We start from the raw sequence: 18,572 nt of genomic DNA on the forward strand, positions 1-18,572 counted from the left end.
GTGGGGTGATTTTTTTTGTTTGTTTAAGTAGATACTGATGATGTAACAGCAAATTCTGTACTTTGTTGCTATATTGGTATTTGGTCAATAGTATGTGGGTTTTTTCAGCTGGCTGCTAATTAGCCCTGTTCCCTAAAAGGCACAACATGGTACAACTTGCCGCTTATCAATGCTGTGTCTCAACCCTCTTATTAAAGGGTCCTGTGTCCTGGTCAGGACTCCTGTCTTTTGACAAAATGTAATGGTACTGTTTCCAAAAGTGTTCATTCTCTTTCAGCTCAGGTGATTTGAATGTCAAATAGTTGTACTTGTAAGCAAGGTGGATTGCTTCAAAGAGTATTGAAACTAAGCTGTCTGTGGCAGTGACTTTTAATCTCGCTTGAGTGGTGGACTCCAAAAATGCCACCTTCTTGTAAACACTTCACAAGGATCCTGTGTTCCCCCGTAGACTGGCAGAGTACAAGGTGAAAGCACCTGGTAAATGTGTCCCAAGCATAAAAGATCTCAAAGAGCTGTTTCCAGACTTGCAGCTATTTCCTTAGGAATTTTCTGGAAATAAGTACATATGAACATGGTTGGACCAGCCTTGGGAGTGGGGCTGGCTAGCTCTTCGCTGTGTAGCCAGCTTTGGTAAGTGAGAGAAATCTTTTTTTTCCTTTTAATCTGAATTTCTCATGTTACCTGTTAGTTGTTTTGAGCAGTGCTTTAGCACCTTGCTCCAGAGACTGCTGTGGTTATATCTGCTGCATCTTGCCCCCTTGGAGTGGTGGCCACTGATTGTAGCTCTCGGCTAGAAACTTGTCCCGGATGGGTTACCAGCAATAGCTTTAGCAGCTACGACATGCAGAAAGTGTTGCCAAATGGAGTATTCACAGTCGATCCTTGAGGTTTCTGGATCCAGTTGCTATTTTTCTCCTGATAAGCTCTGAGTTAAAGCTGGGGGCTGTCCCCTTTCCATGGCAGCACAAGGGCTGTGCTCTGGAAGATGAGCTTGAACAGCACTAAGCTATAACTGTCCTGTTCCTGGCCTGTTGCTAACGCCTGGTGGCTGGGTGCTTGAACTGGTTTCTGCACGCCTCGAGAATGAGTCGCAGCAGGTACTTGCTCTCTTTTTACCAGTCAAGCCAGGAGATGCTGCTGGAATGACCTGAAGCTGCCCCAAGCAGCAGCAGCGGGGCAGGGGGCTGATGCCTTGTGCCAGAGCCAGGCTTGGCCCTCCCAGCCTCGGCGGCCACCTCCGGGAGGGCACCTCGGCCAGCCCCAAACCCTGCTGCTGCCTTCAGGCATCGGAAGCTGCCTGCAGCCTTTTGGGGAAAACCGCACATATAAAGCGGTTTCGGGGGCAGCTGGCATGAGCCGGAGGAAACGGCTCTTGCTGGCCTAAGCCGCGTTCCTGTCTGCCTCGGATGCTAATCCACACCTCGGCTTTCCCAGCTGCTCCCCAGCTTTCAGAGCCTGTGAAGTGGCATTTTAGACTTCCAGCTGCATTTCACAGTTGTAGAACCACATTCTTCCATCCCAGCTTCCAAAACTCCTGGATAAGCAGGAGCCCTGTGGCAGGAGCAGCAGAGGCACCTGTTCCCGTCAGTGGCAGCTGCCGCTGGGAGCGGTAGTTCCCATCCCTCCCTCCGGGCTGGCACGGAGACTGCATTTCCCAGGGCTCTGCGCAGGGACGGGCCTGCCTGGCAGGCTGAGCAGCGGTGCGAGCTGCGGCCTTCAGCCTCCCTGGTGCAGCGGGTGCCTGGGGCTGCTGCCGGCATGGTCCAGGGATGCAGCAGGCACGGGATGCTGCCGGCATGGTCCAGGGATGCGGCAGGCACGGGATGCTGCGGGCACGGAATGCTGCAGGCACGGACCTGTGAAAGCTCAGGCATGTGTCCGGGATGCTGTGGGCACAGGTCTGGGATACTGTGGGCACGGCTCAGGGATGTCACAGGCGTGGGTGCGGGATGCTGCGGTCAGGGACGGGGCGGGCATGGCCCCGGGATGCTGCGGCCGTGGCGCCGGGATGCTGCAGGCCGGGCAGGCGCCATGGCAACGGGCCGCGGAGCGCAGAAGCGGGGAGCAAGTACCAGAGCGGGGGGGGACAGGGAGGCCCTGGCACCCGGAGGCCGGTCAGAAACCAGGGGCTGCTTCATCCCGCTCCCACCCCAGGAGGTGCGTGCACCCCTCGTCGCTGGGGGCAGCTGCCATCCACTTGTTTGGGGTCCTCCACGTGCTCCAGCACCGGAGAGGAGAAGTTTCCTTCTCTCTCCCCCGGTGCATCCCGGCCCTCCGGGGCTTTTGCCCAGCAGCTGGGACAGAGCGGGAGCTGCCCCTCGGGCTCTGCCCTGCGGGTGGCACGTGGGGCAGGGCAGGGGGTACTGGCCCCTCTCCGTTCCTCGGCCTCCCTGCCGCGGTCCCCGTGCGAATCGCCGCCGGCACTGTGGGCCCTTCTGGGGACTCGGATGGAGCCTTGTTCTGGGCTTGGCGAGAGGCCGCGGCAGCGCTGGGCAGGCCCGAACAGGAAAGGGAAATCTTCTCGACAGAGGCGCTGCCGGCTGTAACAGCGAATCGGGAAACCTTCCTTGCCCGCGAGTAGGAGGTTCCCGTGCACGGGAGCAGCGGCGTTAACCCCCTGCGCCGCACCGTGCCGGCGGAGCTGCGTGCCGGCGGAGCTGCCAGCGGCCCCGTGCTCCCAGCCGGGGCACCGCAAAGCCCAGACGCCTCCGATGGTGAGTGCGGCGCTGCCCGGCGGCAGGGAGGAGGCTTGGGAAATCCAGACTTGTTGTTCCGGGGAGGTTTTTTTTTTTTTGGAGGCAGAAGACGCGTTTGGGGCTGGAGGCTTCTGCCCAGCTGGTGGCCACGAGGGGCTCTGCTCACCGGCCTCCCAAAAGTTGCAACCATCTCTGTGCTTCCCTTGGGTTTCCCATGCCGCGTCCCAAACGGCACAGGGAGGAGGTGGCTTCGCTGGCGCTCGGGGATGCTCTGGGGCAGCCCGTCTCCGGCTTTGCAGAGGGGCAGTCGAGCATCCCCCCGGCAAGGGGGCTCATTGGGGCACAGCCTTCCTTCCCGGGCCAGGTGGTACCCGACCGTGCCGTGCAGAAAAGGGAGTTTTGCAGGGCAGACCCCCTTCATTTTGTAACGGGGGACTTTTTGTCTTTCTCCACAGGCTGCAAAATCCAGGAAAGGTTTAAGAGGTAGGTGCCCCGGCGCGCTCTTCCTGTCGCTGTCCTCGAGCGCTGGGATCCGCTGGGGGTGCAGAGGGGAGGGGGACGCGGGGGTCAGAGCAATCCTGGCTCCCGAAGTGCCTCAAGGCCCTTGGCTCAACGCTGCCGTCAAGTTCATCACGTTGCTCCTGAGCCAGCGCCGCTCACCTGCCTCCCAGATCCAGTGGACTTGCTTATCGGGGTCCTGTCTTGGGGACCTTCCCAAATCCAGGGGAGAATATAAACATACCTATTTCAGTTTTCCCCCCAAAACGCCTTGCCTAGAGGCTGTCAGCCTCTTGCAGCCCCTCACGCTGCAGCAGAGCTTTTGGGGGGGCCCAGGGGCTCCTCAGTGCTGCAGCACGAGAGCTCGCAGGTGTTTCCAGCGCTGCTTGTGGCCAGCAGCCGAGCGCAAAGCAGCTTGAGCGCTCGATGAGGAAGAGGTCTCGTTTCTGGCTAAGTGAAGCTAGATCTTCTGTCCGCAAAACCCTGGCTCAAGTTCCGGCCCTGCCGAAGCTGAAGGACGCTCCCTCCGGACCGGTCGGGAGGCCTCACGCTAACGACGCTGCAGACCAGACCTTGCACTTGGCAGGTTTTGGAAGAGCAAGCGGCAGCCGAGCTGGGGGCTCTCCTGCCCCGGCCCGGCGAGCTCGCCTGCCCCCGCACCTTCGCTCTGTCTCGTTCCAGACTCCATCGATGACGTGCTGGGCGACCTCCTCGGATACGACGGTAAAATGCACCTTCTCTGCAGCGGGCGGGGTGGTGTCCTTGTGCTCCGTAACTCCTTGCCTGGGAGCAGGAGGTGCTGCTCCGGCAGCTCTGCAGTGCCCAGCCCTCGGGCTCCTTTGCAACAAGTTATGAATGAGCTTCTCCCGGCCCAGGGCTTTCGCTCTCATATCCCCGCGGGATGGACAGGACAAACAGTCCCTTCCCTTTCCACCCGTTCAATCTGAAACTGGCTCCCGTAGCCAGGGAGGGCGAAGCAGGGAGCAGAGCGGGGTCCCCAGCGTCCGAGAGGCCACTGAGCAGGCTGGACATGGGCTTGGGGAGGCAGCACGAGGTTCATCTCCAATTAAAAGCCCCTGGGGCCCGTAAGGAGACAGCAAATCCCACTTTGGAGTGCTTAGGTCAGGAATACGCCTAAATCCAGCATCTTAATCTCTCCCTACCTTGTTTCCAGATGAAACCCCAGTTAAATCTGCCAGAGCTTCCCAGCCAGCCGGGGGCAGCGGTGGGAGAGCCAGGGGCACCAGCTCCCTGGCCAGCAAGAAGTGAGTGGCTCTCAAACACGTCCCTCTTGTCTGGAGATCTGTCTGTGCTCCCTAAGTCCTTCTGCCCTGCCCCGTCCTTGGCCTGCAGCTTTCCAGCAGGGGTCGGGTGTCCCCCGGCCCTGCGTATCTTCTGTAAATCTCCTTTATAATGGTTGTTCATCTAAATATAACAGTCCTAGCCCTGGTGGCAGTTTTCCTAACGCTATTTTAGCCCTGTCAGATGGGTGCGTGTTCCCGTGTTGTGCGACACGGCTGCCGTGGGGTGGCTGTGTGGTCCCCACCGCATCCCCCCACCCATCCTGGCCCGGCTGTCCCATCAGCGGTGGGTGACCAGGGTTCCCAGGGTGGCACACAGCCAGGTGCTGCCCGGGCTGGCGTCTCCCCGCACCTTGGCAAGCGCTGGTGCGACATTCCCAACCCCAGGCTCATGTCACAGGTCCTTCCTGGAGGATGATTTCTTCAGCAAACTCCCTGCCGAGGACATTGAAGCTGCGGAGGTGAGCCTGAATTTTGGGAGAGAGCCTGGGTGTCCCAATGACCTCACTGGGCCCAGCTTGCCCCTGGCGTCGCTCCATCAAAGTCAGTGGTGGGACAGCAGGGATGAACCTTGAAATGTGGTTGAAGAAGCAACCCTTCTCCAGGATCACCGCAGAGCTGGGAAGATGGGAGGGGGAGTGGGGGGATGGTGGGAGAAGGGCTTCCCGGTGCCCCGGATGGGATGGAGCGAAGCCAAGGGAAGGTGCCAGTGAATGCCTCTGGGGCGAGGTGTCCCCGAAGCCTGTCCATCCGTCCATCTGACCTCTCCCCACCCTGGCACGCAGGGATCCGATGTCTCGGACGCCGACCCGCAGGCTGTGCTGCAAACCCTGAAGGTAAGCGCACAAATACCCATCACCTCAGCCCCACGCGCGCTGCGAGCGGGCGTGATGGGGAGCCCGGCTCGGCGCCCTCTTGGAAATCCTTCCCCGTAGAGCCGAGCTCTGCGAACGCGGGTCGGGGCAGGTGGCAGCGCACTGGCGGGGAAGCGGCCCCGGGGAGGTGGCAGCGTCCACCCTGCTCCCATCTGCGTCCTGTTGCTTTCCAGGACATGGATGACATGGAAGCGGATCTCCTGGGAATATCAAAACCCAGTTCAGGGCCAGGGAAAATGACTGCGAAAGGCCCCGAGAAATGCGACCCCGCGGGAGGAGCAGTAAAAACTGCAGAGAAGCTGCTAACTCCTGAGAAAGGTAAAAAGGAGAGTCTCCTCTTCTCCCAGCTTGACTGCAAATGTGCATGAGACATTTTCATCTAAGATAGGGAGCAAAAAGTGGTTTTGTTCCCTAAAATCCTTTCCCTGATCCCTTTTGGGGCTATCACAGGCAAAGAGTTTTATTCTGGCTATGTGTGGTGCCCAGTGCTTGAGTCCTCACCTGGCCTCTCAACGTGATGCGACAAGCATTTCTAGTGAGATCAGCTGGATGCAGGTGGAAGGAGACCCAGAGGGGTTGTGTTTATGATAAGCCCATCCCCAGCTTGTTCTGCTCTTCCCGAGACCCTCTTCTCCTTTCCTGCTCGCAAGGAGGCCCCTCCAGAGGAACCTTCAGCCTCTGAGGCCTCAGGTGGACTTTGTGTCACAGCACGTGCTTGTCGGGGGCGCCTGGGAGGGAAGCAGCCGTCGGCCGGCGGGGAGACAGGGGCAACTCTGTCTCTGAGCGTGGCCCCTCTTTCTAGGGGAGTCTGCACCTGCAATGGAAAAGAAGCCACTCTCATCTCCCCCCACTTCCCGGCAGTACAAGAAATTTAACTTTGAAGGTAGGTTCTCACTCCAGGTCCATGAGCAGGTACCTGGGGCAGCTGCGGACTCTGGCCTTGCTGTTTGCCCGTAGCTTGCCTCTCGCGTTGGCTGAAGGCTTGGATGGTTAATGAGTTACAGAGTCTTTCACCCCTGCAACACCAGTTCCAATCTTAATCCCACAGAAACATAACTATTGAGTGTATGAAGTGCAGAGAGACTCGAGGGCGCCCTAGATCCCTGCAGAACCCGCGTTCACGCCGTTAGGGGTAGCAGCCCTCCAGCAAAGAGGGATTTGGGGAACACCTGGAAGACCTCAGTAGTGATGCTGAGGTCAAAGTTACACCTGAGGCCCCATTGCAACACACGCCTGGCAGTGCCCAGAGGACCCAGGTCTCAACCCAGCTGCCCCACGGAGTTTGGGCACCAGTACAAGCACTGGGGTTGGTTTCCCTCTTGCCACTGCTCTGAGCGAGGCAGATCTGATCCCTGTTGTCCCCATGGGCATGTGACAGGGTTAGAGCTTGGCTTAGTGCAGAATGGGAGTTCTTCTAAATGATGTGTTTGGGTTTTGAGGTTTGGGGGGTTTTGTTTGTTTGTTTTCTTTTTTAATTCTCCTTTTTTTTTCCCTACGGGGAAATTCCTAGATTTAGATGATCCTTTGGCAGGGCTTTTATCTGATGAGGAACAAAATGCTCCCAAGAAGCCAACCCCATCCGGCACTGAAAATAGCTCTGCGAAAAAACTAGAACTGAGCAAAGAGAAAGGTAAGTAAGTAGGGATGTTCTGCATCCCATTTGTATTAAATGAATAAGGAGCCTGGATTAGTTTGGGTGAGGTCCAACTGGTTCGGTTGAAAGCCAGCTGGTCCCATCTCTTATTAACCAGTGTGAATGTTTGTAGAGCAACTCTGTAACGGGGTTAATTGTCGGGCAGCTCACTGCATGCTTGATATTTCCAGTGGGCTGCAGATTACAGAAGTGATCTTTCCTTCCGGGCAAGGTCAAATCTTACCTTTGACTTCACCCAGCCTGTTTTGCATGGTGCCAAATGAGGACAAGTTTGCTGGGTCAGGGTTGGAGTGGCTAAGAGCATCTCCAGTCCCCACCAAAGCCCAGCCAGCATGCCTCCAGGTTGGATCCAGCTGCTCTGTGGCTCTTACAAGCACCCGGCCCCCTCGTCCCTGCAGCTGGGATGATAACGGGAAGGGCCTGAGAGTCCCCCCGAGCCTCCCCATGCCCCAGTAAGTCCAGTCTGCTGCAGGGATGGACACGAGCAGCAGCTGCTGGGTTAGGGCAAGGACCAAGGCGCATTGAGGGAGCGGGGACTTTTGGAGGGCAGGAATTTGCAGGGCTACAAAGCTCCTGGTGGTCACCAAAGCTGGAAACGCCGGTGTCGGTGACATCCAGCAACGTCCCAGCAGTGGGTGCACGGCCACAGCCCGGGAAGTAGTGCATGGCCACTTTGTCGCTTCCCAGGGGGTTTGAGCACCAAACAGCACTGTTCTAAAAGTGCCTGGGTAAATGGTCCTGAGAGAAAAGGGCAGGCAGGGCTGCTATGGTCTCTTGTTAAAAAAGCCCCAAGGAAACCTACTGTTGCTGCACGTGATACCATCCGCAGAGCTGCCGGCACCGCAGCCGTCCCGGCACGCCGCGGCCCCTGTCCGCAGGAGGGAGGAGCTCACGTTTGAGGACGATGGCGATGACCTGATGGACGCGCTGGGATTCGGCGATAGCCCGAAAGGAGACCCAAAGCAGGGGAGGAAGGGAGACAAGTAAGGCGTTCCCGGGCTGCAAAAAGGCAGCAGGAGCAAAGCAGGGGATGGCTTGTGCATGAGACGGCCACGCGGGGTGGAAAGAGGGTGGGGGGTCCTGGAGGACTTCATAGCTTCTCCAGTGGGTTCTGGTCCGAGCCAGGAGCTGCTGTGCATGGCGCTGTACAAATACAGGGTAGAAAGATGGGGCCCTCCCTTGGGGAGCTGGGGGCCTGGTGAGTTGTGCTGCGGTCACGCTGCACCTCGCTGCCGCAGGTTCGTGCTGCCTGTCTGCAGACTCAGGCACGCTGCGAGGGGTCACGGCTGGTTTTCTTAGCACTTGGCATGCTAGAAACGGAGGGCTTAGAAAAAAAACATACGCAAAAAGTGGCAAGAGCAGCCTCATTTTGCATGGAAGAGCAGGAACGCCCTGGCAAGGCTGCGTCTCGAGAAACACCCCCGCGGCTGTGTCCCCCGCAGGGACGAGCTCCGTCCAGCCCGCTCCAAGCTGGACGAGTTACTGGGACGGGGCTCCGCGGCCAAAGCCCTGGAGCGGCCAGGCACAGGAGAGCGCAGGGAGTTTAAGCTGGATACGAAATACCAAAAGCAGCCAGGTGAGCCCGGCCGGGGAGGCGGGGAAGGTCTGCGGAGGTGCCAGCGTTGGCGCGGGAGGGTGAGATACTCAGTAACCCGGTGGCTGTTGAACGTGGGCCCGTTCCCAACGAAACCGCTTTTCCCAGCCGCGCTGGGAAGGCACCGCACTTGCGGCTTGCCAGGGAAGATGTTTCCAGCGGCGTTTCCCCAGCAGCAGCGATCCCGGTGGGAATCGCATGGGAGGAGGAGGAGGAGGAGGAGGAGGGCCGGTGTCTTTGCAACGTGCTGACTCGAGGCTGCGTGTCTGAGCAGAGAAGGAAGAGCCTGGGGACGAGGAGGATTTCGTCTTCGGGGCGTACCAGCCCACGGTGGCCTCGGCGCCCGAGGGCCGGCCGGCGCGGCGGCAGCCCGCGAGGTACCGCGCTGTGCGTCTGCCTGACCGCCGGGCGTGCTGCCCCTGAGCCGGGGTGTCCCCTCTCGGGCAGGTTCGTGACTCCCTCTCGCCGCAGCAGGTTTTCGGCCGAGAGCACCAGCGAATCGAAGCCGGACCCACGCGCCAAACCCCCTCCTCCTCCAGCCAGCCGGAGCCCCGCGCGGGGCAGCAGGGCTGGTGGCGACTGGCTGGGCTTGAAAGATGAGGATTTTCTGGATTCGGACCCTCCATCTCCAGCACAGGCCAGTGCCGCGGGGAGCTGCCCGAGCCCCACCGTGGCCGGGCAACCTGACCCCACCAGCCAGCTCCCAGCCGCGGAGGAGCCCGCGGCCAAACCCGACCTGCCGGAAGAGGACAACTGGCTGAGCGCCGCCTTGTCTCGCAAGAAAGCCCAAGCACAGGCAAAGGCGCAGGAGAGAGGTGCTGAGCCCTCGGAGACACCGGGCAAAGGGCTGGATCCCCGCTCGGCCACCAGGTAAAGGCACGTTGGTGGCTGCTCCCGTCCGCTCTGCAGACGGCCACTGAGGATCCCTCAGGAATCCTCAGCTTGGATTTAAGGAACTAATTTTAAACACTGTTTTGTCTCATATTGGGGTAAGAACACAGGATTTTGTGCTGGCTGATCCAGCCTGGAGTCCATCACCCCTCCAGGCCCTTGTCCCGGCTGCGGCAGAGATTGCACACGCTGCCGTGGGGCTGCCTCGAATCAGCTCCTCCGCTGGGGCTCCCACTGCCCTTCGTGGCCCTGCCTCAACACCCCTTTGCCTTCATTTCCCTTAGTCCTAGGCAACTCCTCTCCTCCCCATCTGGGCTTACGCAGACACAGAGTCAGACCTGTGCCGTGCAGCTGGGACTCGAAGGCAATTTGCAGACAAAAAGATGCAATGCCAGACGTGTGTTTTGGGCAGGGAGGGTGTGACCTGAGGCTGGCGCTGCCTGGGGGAAAGGGGTGGCTGCAGCAGGGAGGAACACACAGTACAGAGGTTTTGGGGTGTCTTTGCTCCACCTGCAGCCAAAATCCTGCCACAGCTGAGCAGGACGGAGGCTGTCACCCTGCAAAGAGCAGCTGGTGTTGGGGAAAGGATCTCGTTGCTCATCACTTCCGTGGCTCTTTCACGTACGAGGTTATTTTCTTGCAGCCAGCCAGCCGCCCCCGCAGGCGCACCACCGCAGGCAGCCGCTCCGCAGGGCACGGCAGCGAGTGAGGATGGCTCTGGGTAAGGCCTTCCTCGCGTTTCGGACATCCTCCGCAGGAGAGGTTTCCTGTGAAAGCAGCCACGTGGGTGAGATGGGGAGTGGGGAGAGCTGGTAGCCAGCAGCAACTGTGCTGGCTTGGCGCCTCCGTAACGGGGAGGGAAGGCAGCTTTGAAGCACCAGCGCTTTTGACTGGCTCTTCCCCTTCTGCTCATGATGGAAAAGCCAAGCTCTAAACTTAGGGCAATGCCCAGCTCGAGGAGATCACGGGCATGCGCAGGGGAACGTCCCTGCGCCTCTCCCCATGCTGTGACATTGCTGTGCATCATTCATCCATGTCTATGCCCATGCAGGCACCCCGTTCCCCGGCTCAGCGCCCCAAAAAAAGCCTCAGCTCTCCCACCAGAGTCCAGAAAGGAGGATCCCGCTGGAGACGCCAGCGCCCTGGGTGCGTTTCACGGGGCAGATGGGTTCGGGCAGCAATAGGCAGAGGATCCCTCCAAAGAAACCAGCAGGAGCCACGGGGTGGCCCTTGGCCACGCGAAGGCTGCCCAGGATCTGGCCAGCTGGTGGCGGAGCAGGCTGCTGAGCTGCAGGATCCTGCTGTCCCCATTTCATGGCAGGGTGGGGATGGTGTCCCGGGGTGCGCTGTGGCTCCAAAATGCTGCCCCGAGCTCCTGCAGCACAGCCTTTGTGGTCTCAGAGAGCTGCAAAGACTTGCCCTCTCCAAGCGATGGGTGGTGTGGGATGAGCTCCCAACTTTGCTGTCCTTTTTCTCCCCCCTCATCACCTCCCACTGCCCTGACACTCATCCCGTTAGTGCCACGTGCTGGCAGGAGCCCTGCCCTGGCTGAGCCCATGCACCAGCTCAACATCCCCTAAAAGTGGCTTAGGGCAACCAGCCTCCCCCATTCCCATTGCCATGTCTGAATCATGGGCACGTTGAATTTTCAGCTCCTGCAGCCTTATTCCCGGGACAGCAGGAGATGCCAGGTCCTGCCCCACTCGCTCAGGTAGGTCTGTTGGGCCCATGCTCCCTGCGAGAGGTGCAGGACCGAGGTGGCGATCACGAGCATCACTGAGCAGCATTTACATAGTGCCCCAGGCATATTTATATATTATATTAATAAAGCAACAGAGGCTCCAGTTGATGACGGACTTTTCCTTCAGCTGGTTTTCCCCAATATTGGGGTGAACACGCCCTAAGATTGTTTCTAGGGAACTGAAGGGGAATCAAAGCCTTTGAAAGAGAGGGGAATTCGTGCTTGGTCCTTGAAGTCTCCGTTTCTAGCCTAGCTGGGCCTCCTTGCTCTGCCCTTGTGGCAGGACACACATGCTGTCCCAGGGGATTCATGGTCTTATCCTTGCACTCGTCCCTGGCAAGGAAAAGCCCAGCATGCCTGTGCCTGGGGTAGGGCCTCCTGGGGCGTCACTGGGGGAGAAGGGACTGAGTTTAGCAGTGGAGTCAGGCTGGAGAAGGGCAGGAGAAGAGAGGCCACAGCAGCTCAGGGTGGTGACCATTCCCCAGCTAGAAGGAGACTTCTCGCAGAGCTGGGCTCAGCCCAAGGCCTGAGAGCATCCTTGCACCTCCACAGGCTGCCGTCCCCAGGACACATCTCCCAGCAGCACCACAGCCGCAGGTGAGGGACACGTATTTCCACAGGGTCTGCTGGCCACGCTGCAAAGCTGCTGGTCCTGAGGCCTTGGTCTTCTCTCTCCATCCCACAGGTTGGGCCACTGGCCCTGGGCTCGCTGCACATGAAGGGGCCGGGGGCTCCCGCAGCCCAGTTCTCCGAGGACGGAGCGGGCTATCAGGCAGCGCTGCTCAGTGCCCAGGCCCGCGTGGCAGAGCTGGAGAGCCAGGTGAGCCCTGTCGCAGGGGGCTGGACAGGGGACCCAGGGGGAGGAGAGGAGTTGTCTGCTCCAAACAGCATCGGGATGGCTGGAGAGAGGGGAGAAACCTCACCGGCCAGAGGTGCCTGAGGCTGCCGAGTCCTGCTTTGGGAGCTCTGTCCCCATGCCAGGCTGGACGGGAGGACACATGTTCCCAGGGTGGCACAAGGACCTTCTCCCCTGGGTGCCCCGCAGGTCCGAACACTGGAACTGGAGCGAACGCAGCAGAAACTGTTGCTGGAGAGTCTCCAGCAGCGACACCAGGAGGACTTGGATCTCCTCGAGAGTGCACACAGGTACGGGGTCCTCTCCTCTCCTCTCCTGTGTCGTGTCCTCGCCTACCGCCCTGCTGGCACTCCCTGGGGTGGGAGCACTGGGGAGCTCCCCAAATCCATCCCCAGGGCAGGCAGGCACATAGCCCCATTGACGCTGGTGGGGTGGAGAGCAGTCCCGGGGGAGACCTGAGGTGGAGGTCTGCTCTCACCAACGCTGTCCCACAGGTGGCAAGGAGGAGAGACTAGTCCCACTGCCAGCAAGCTTCAAATCAGGGTACCTCACAGGTAGTAGCGTGAGAAATCAGGACTCAGACTGCAGAGAGCAAATCGCCCCGTGCCTCAGTTTCCCCAGGCACACAACAGCACCCATTTGCATGCCAAAGCCCTGGGTGCGCTTTGGATGGGGAGCACCAGGTATTGCCATGAAACCCCATCATGGGCTTTCTTCGGGCAGGAGCCGGGTGAAGGTGGTGGAGGAGACCTATGGGCAGCGGGAAGAGCGGCTGCGGCAGGAAAAGGAGCAGCTGGCAGCACAGCTGGTGTCGCAGAGCCAGGCCGCAGAGCAGGTGCGGGCAGAGCTGCTGGCGCGGCACCAGCAGCAGCTGGCGGCGCTGGAGCAGCAGAGCATGCAGGAGCTGCAGCACCTGCAGGAGCTGCAGAGGTGAGCAGGGCACGAAGCTGCACCGGCAGCACCCGCGTGGGGCCCCGTCTCAGTGAAGGACCCAAGCAATGGTTTGGGGGCCCTGGGAAAGGAAAGATAAAACGAACTTCCCCCGGGTCCTGCAGGACATCTGTCCAGGAGATGCGCAAAGACCACGAAGAGCAGCTCCAGCGGCTGAAGAGGCTGAAAGACCAGGAGATCGATGCAGTGACCAGCGCCACTTCACACACCAGGTACCAGTGGCCCGTGCAGTCTCCTCGCATTGGGCCCCAGCCGCTGCATTTCCTGTCCCACAGGGAACTGACTTCAGTCCACAGGAGCAGGGTTCTTGCCCTCTTCCACCGCTTGCTGCCCCTTGCATCCGTGGCTTTCGCTGGGGAGACAGTATGGAACCTACACAGATGTCCCTGGTTTGAGGACTAATATGCCCTCAGCACCAAACCAACCCCAACCCATCGGTGCTCCCCTGAGGAGCAGCTACATCTTGTTTCCGCTTTGTTGCAACTGGGAAAGACTCAGGGCGGTGGGATGAAGCACGTTCCCCACAGGTGGCCTCTCTGCAGGTCTCTGAACGGCATCATCGAGCAGATGGAGAAGTTCTCCAGTGACCTGCAGGACCTCTCGCACCGGGTGGAGGCCACACACCACACCACCTCCCAGGAGCTGGCCATGGGGGCCCAGCAGCGTGACAGGCAGCTCAAGGGTACGTCTGCCCTTCCCGGTGCCAAAACGGCCCCAGGGTCCTGAGGACACCTGGGATGGGGGGAGGCACCAACATTAGGGATGGTGCCCCCATGGTAGGTTGGCTAAGGAGCCCAGGCTGGCTGAGCCTGGGCTGGCTAAGCCCTGCCTGCTTGCCATGGTCATGAGACATCTTGGGGTCTGCCCCTTACAAAACAATGTCCCGGGGATGTGCAGCAGGCGATGAATGCAAAAGCACACGGATTTTCCATGAACGTGCTATGGACAGAGAGGTTCTCCCCTTGGCATCACAGAGGATGCTGCAGAGGGTGGCAGTGATTCATGGTGGGCGTGGGGTGGGGTGGAATGGACACCCCACAGCTCGCACTGGCCCATGGGTCCTTGCCATTCACAGCCCAGCCCTTCGCTCTCCTCAGTGCTCCAGGACAGGCTGTCACAGCAGCAGAGAGACATGGAGGAAGAGCGGAGCCGACTCCAGGAGATTATCGCCAAAATGGAGGCGAGGCTGGGTGAGCAGACTCGGCTGCTGGAGCAGGTGAGCCTGCATGGTGTCCTCTGCCCGTGCTGGCCCCATGGCTACTGTAGGACCATCCTCCATGCAGGCAGGCTGGAGCTGGGGCAGGCTGAGGATCCCAGGTCTGGCCTGGAGCCCATGAGTTGTGTCCATGCCCCCTTTGTCTCTGGGCCCAGGAGCGGTGGAGGGCAACGGCAGAGCAATCCAAGGTGGAATCGCTGCAGCGCTCGCTGGAGGAGCAGCGGAGAGTCATGACCCAGCAGCTCTCCATGGAGCGGGCAGAGCTGGAGAGGGCGAAGGTGAGACGCAGACGTCTCCAGGCACTTTTCAGATGTCTCAAGAGTCCAACCAGGGCTGCACTGTGGTGCACGGTGGAGGAAAGAGCTGGGTTCTGGGCTAGAACATCCCTCCTCTCTGCTCCATCCTCTGCCTCCTCAATCCCACACTCGGTCACTTGGTGAATCACAGATCAGATCAACCATCAGGCACATGGGTGCAAGAGGCTGCTGCGTGTGCACATGGTGCAGGCCGGCTGCCGAGGAGCACGAGGCCTGAGTTCCCCACGCAGAGCTCATGCCTGGTGCCCCAGACTTGACCAGCCTGTAGACATTGCATGGGAGTTAGTGGCAGAGATGGGTTAGAGGAGAAAATCCTGCGACCACGGGACTCAGGGCTCTCGCTCTCTTTTGCATCACTCTCCCAGAGCGCGTTGCTGGAGGAGCAGAAGTTGGTGATGCAGAAGTGCTCGGAGGAGCGCCGGAAGCTGTCAGCCGAGTGGGCCGAGTTTCACACCCAGCAGCAGCTGAGCAAGGAGCGACTGGAGCGTGACATGGACCGGGCCCTGCAAAGGGACTCCCAGAGAGAGGGCACCATCATGAGCCTCGCCAAGGTACCGCGGCAGAGCCCCTGCCCGCAGCATCCAGTACTGCTGGGCAGGCAGCTGGGCTCCCTGATGGGTCCTGCTTGCAGAAAAGCAGGGAGAAAGTCAGACCTGGCTTCAGATGTTTAAAATGGACACATCACATGGGGCCAGTGGTGAGAAACAGACCATGGCGATTCCAAGGGCAGCTCCCTTGGCCTGTTTTAGATGTTGACTTTTAGCATCAATCACATCTGTCTCTTCCCCCTTGGCTGTGAGGAGTTTCGGCAGCCAGACCAGGCACAGTCGCCTCCATTGTGAATGTCCAAAGTCGGGTAACCATCAAGGCTGAACACTTCTACTGCTGTGGCTTGAGCATGCTTTAGGGTGTACAATCTGGTGAGGAGATCCTTCCTTTCCAGGGAAGGAGTGCATGTGTCTGTCTGTACACCCTCAGCTCTGCCAGGCCCTGGTCCCCATGGGGAGGTGGATGGGGGCACCACTTCAATACCTGGTGGCATTGCTCTGCACCCCAAAGCCAGTCTGCCAGCACCAGGAGCTCAGCAGGGGCAGATCTCTCCCATCACTAGGGAAGATGTGGGATAGTGGCCGGGACAGGGCAGGTAACCCATCTCTCACCCCCCCTGCTCACCCTAGGAGCAGGCAGAGCTGAAGATCTGGGCCAGCGAGCTGAAGGCCAAGGAAGAGCAGCTGGCGAGGGACAGGGAGCTGCTGGACCAGGCCTGGCAGGAGCTGAGGCTGGAGAAGGAGAAGGTGAACGGAGCTGCACTGCACATCCGGCAGCGGGTGGAGGAGATCGACACCATGAGCAAGGTAAGCAGGAGCATCCGTGCTGCAGCTCGCAGCTCTGTGGGGCACAGCTGTGCCCAGGACAGCCCTGGCTTAGGATCCATGACCTCAGGAGGGGTGTGAAACCCCAGCTTGGCTGCTGGTCCATGTGTGGCTGTGGACAAGGGACAATGCTGCCATCCCCAGCTGTGCCACGTGACAGCGATATCTCCCCAGCAGGGAGCTCTGATCCCTGCTTACACTGAGGTACCGGAGGGGGTGATGATGGTGGCAACGGCTGCGTCATCCTCGTCCCCTGTGGGAACCTGATGCTTTTGCAGCAGGGAAGGCACAGGGGACAGGCACAGACCCCCTTTGGGCAGCTCTTGCTGGAATGGTACCAGCAGAGAGAAAGTGGAGCTGGAGCAGCTCGAGAGGGGAATAAGAGAATGTGCGAAGGAGCCTCGGCAGCTGCCCCGGGGCAGTGAGGGTCTCCGTCGCCCTCCTGCCCAGCCGCTCTGCCTTGCAGCTCTCAGCCCAGAAGTGCGAGGAAGGGGAGCGAGCGCTGCGGGAGGCCCGCAGGGTAGAGTCTGAGCACCAGGCCAGACTGCGGGTCATGCAGCAGAACCTGGAGCAGCTGAAGCAGCAGGAGCAGCATCTGCATCAGGCAATCCCCCCCCTCACCTTCCCCTCTTGGCCTCAGGCCACCATGCCGAGGGCCTGAACCTTTACCAAGGGCCTCTCTCTCTCTCTCTCTCCCTTTCTCCCGGGGTCGGGGCAGGAGCGGCTGAGCATGGCTCTCCAGAGGAGACAGCTCCAGCAGCTACGCGAAGAGCTGCCAAACACCCCCACGCTGCTGCTGACCACAGCCCAGGACATCAGCACCCCTGCCAAGGGCCTCTCCAGCACGCTGTGTAAGAGCTCCTGCATGCTGCTGATGGCAAGGAGCAAACCATAGGGCAACCATGCTCTCATTTCACTCTTCAGGAAGGTTGGGACATTTCTGGGGGCTGTTTTACTTCCCCCATATATAAACCTCAGAGCTGTGTTGGCCTTGGCCTCCCCATTCTCGCAAGGGTTGCGCAGTTGAGCTCTCTGAGCCAGGGCAGTGCCAGGATGGGTTACAAGGTGCTGGGAGGGAAGAGGTGGGTAGGTTAAAGCCCGTCTGGTCTGGGAGGCTGGGACAGATCCCACTGCAGGGGCACACAGGCAACAAAACAAGGATGCGCCAGTGTGTCCGTCCATATTTTTTCTGATGGCAGCGTTGCTGCATGCTCAAGCTCTCATACCAGGCTTTCCGCCTCCTATCACAGCATTCCCTAGGCGCAACCCAGGCGGTAGCAGGGACAGCCCGGGCACGGCAGGCCCGTCGGAGCTCTACGCCAAACTGCTGCTGCTGAAGCACAGGGCCCAACAGGTGAGCCAGCAGGGAGACTGGGGCTGGAAGGGGGTTCAGACCAGCCATGAGGGAGCAGGACTGCATGAAGCCAGATTCAGGCCTAACAGCCAGAGAGCGTGGGGTGTCTCCTAAGATCGTTGCTGAGCCATGAATCTGTGCTGGGCTGGGGAGGGCTTGCAGAAGGCAACAGCTCCACGTTTCTCTGCTATACCTAGAGGAGGATGAGTGATACCAGAAGCAAGGACTAGCAAATGCTCACAGCTTGTCTCGGGTTCACTGATAGTGTCCTTGTCTAAGTGGGGTAGCCCCTCTCCTTACTCCATCCCTCAGTGGGAAACATCAGCTCTCCTGGACTCTGGCTTCATTAATCCCTCCATCCTTTCCCATCAGCTTCCTTCTCTATCAGTCCTCTGTGTCCCTAGTGGGTCCTTCCCCAGGCAAGGAGGTTGTTTGAGGCTTCCTCCATGGGTCTCACTCAAAGCGTGAGCTAACAGGCCATGGCTGGGTAGCTGTCCTCGTGCTCGCTGTGTGAGGGAGGGCTTGGGATACTTCCCTCGCCCATGAGTGACACCCCAGCCTAGGACCCCATTTCCCAGGCGCTCTGTGGCACCCTTCCCATCCTGCCTCCTCTCTCCTCAGGATCGTGATTTCTTGGAAGATGAGCAGTTCTTCCTGGAGACCCTGAAGAAGGCATCCTACAACACTTCATCTCTGTCAGCCTGAGGAGAAGGCATCCCCACATCCTTCCCGAGGGACTGGCTTTGTCCTCAGAGTAGGCTGCTGGGCCATACTCATGGGGAAAAAAAAAACAAGCAGTAAATAATTCCAGTTCTCAGCCGAGAAACTGCCATTCTTCCCTTTTAAAAAAAGCATCTGAGCATTCACAGAGTGTGAAATCCTTCCCTGTGAGCCCTGAAGCCACTGTTTGTCTGATCTCCATCCCAAAGGCTGCCAGCCGCCTTGGCAGAGCCGTGGCTGCAGGACTGCAGTAACGCAAAGGACGCTGCTAACCTGGAGGATCAGGCCCCAACACGGTGTCTTGGCCAGCCCAGCCACCCAAAACGGGTGGCTCTTGAACAAGAGCTCAAGAGCTCGTGGTTCTTGAACAAGAAGTGTAGGGTGGGAAGTGTAGGGTGGGGGGCAGCAGATGGGGGCCTGCGGGGACATGACCCAGGGTAACAGGGGCCCACCGAGGCGCCCTCAGGAGCCTGGTTCGCCTTTCCTTGAGGAGACACCCCCGCCCCGCCATGGCCGCCTTCCTCTCGGGGCTGGC

At 59.6% G+C, this 18,572-nt stretch overlaps 1 protein-coding gene across 1 annotated transcript; it reads left to right on the plus strand.

Annotated features, from left to right (window-relative positions):
- Positions 1-3,136: 3,136 nt before the first annotated feature.
- FBF1 (Fas binding factor 1) lies at positions 3,137-18,183 on the plus strand (the record flags this gene model as incomplete). Its single annotated transcript, XM_067308626.1, has 29 exons — positions 3,137-3,179; positions 3,876-3,917; positions 4,369-4,459; positions 4,896-4,956; positions 5,281-5,331; positions 5,544-5,688; positions 6,173-6,253; positions 6,881-7,000; positions 7,854-8,007; positions 8,467-8,600; positions 8,893-8,995; positions 9,090-9,488; positions 10,153-10,230; positions 10,561-10,655; positions 11,162-11,220; positions 11,803-11,847; positions 11,936-12,070; positions 12,296-12,396; positions 12,830-13,036; positions 13,162-13,269; positions 13,600-13,739; positions 14,155-14,273; positions 14,429-14,551; positions 14,956-15,141; positions 15,769-15,945; positions 16,430-16,567; positions 16,682-16,814; positions 17,214-17,317; positions 17,939-18,183. Coding segments are annotated over 29 exons (3,456 nt in total), but the record flags the coding sequence as incomplete, so codon positions are not given.
- Positions 18,184-18,572: the final 389 nt, after the last annotated feature.

The sequence above is a fragment of the Apteryx mantelli genome, chromosome 19 (genome assembly GCF_036417845.1).
Source record: "Apteryx mantelli isolate bAptMan1 chromosome 19, bAptMan1.hap1, whole genome shotgun sequence".
In the NCBI taxonomy this organism is placed as follows: Eukaryota; Metazoa; Chordata; class Aves; order Apterygiformes; family Apterygidae; genus Apteryx; species Apteryx mantelli.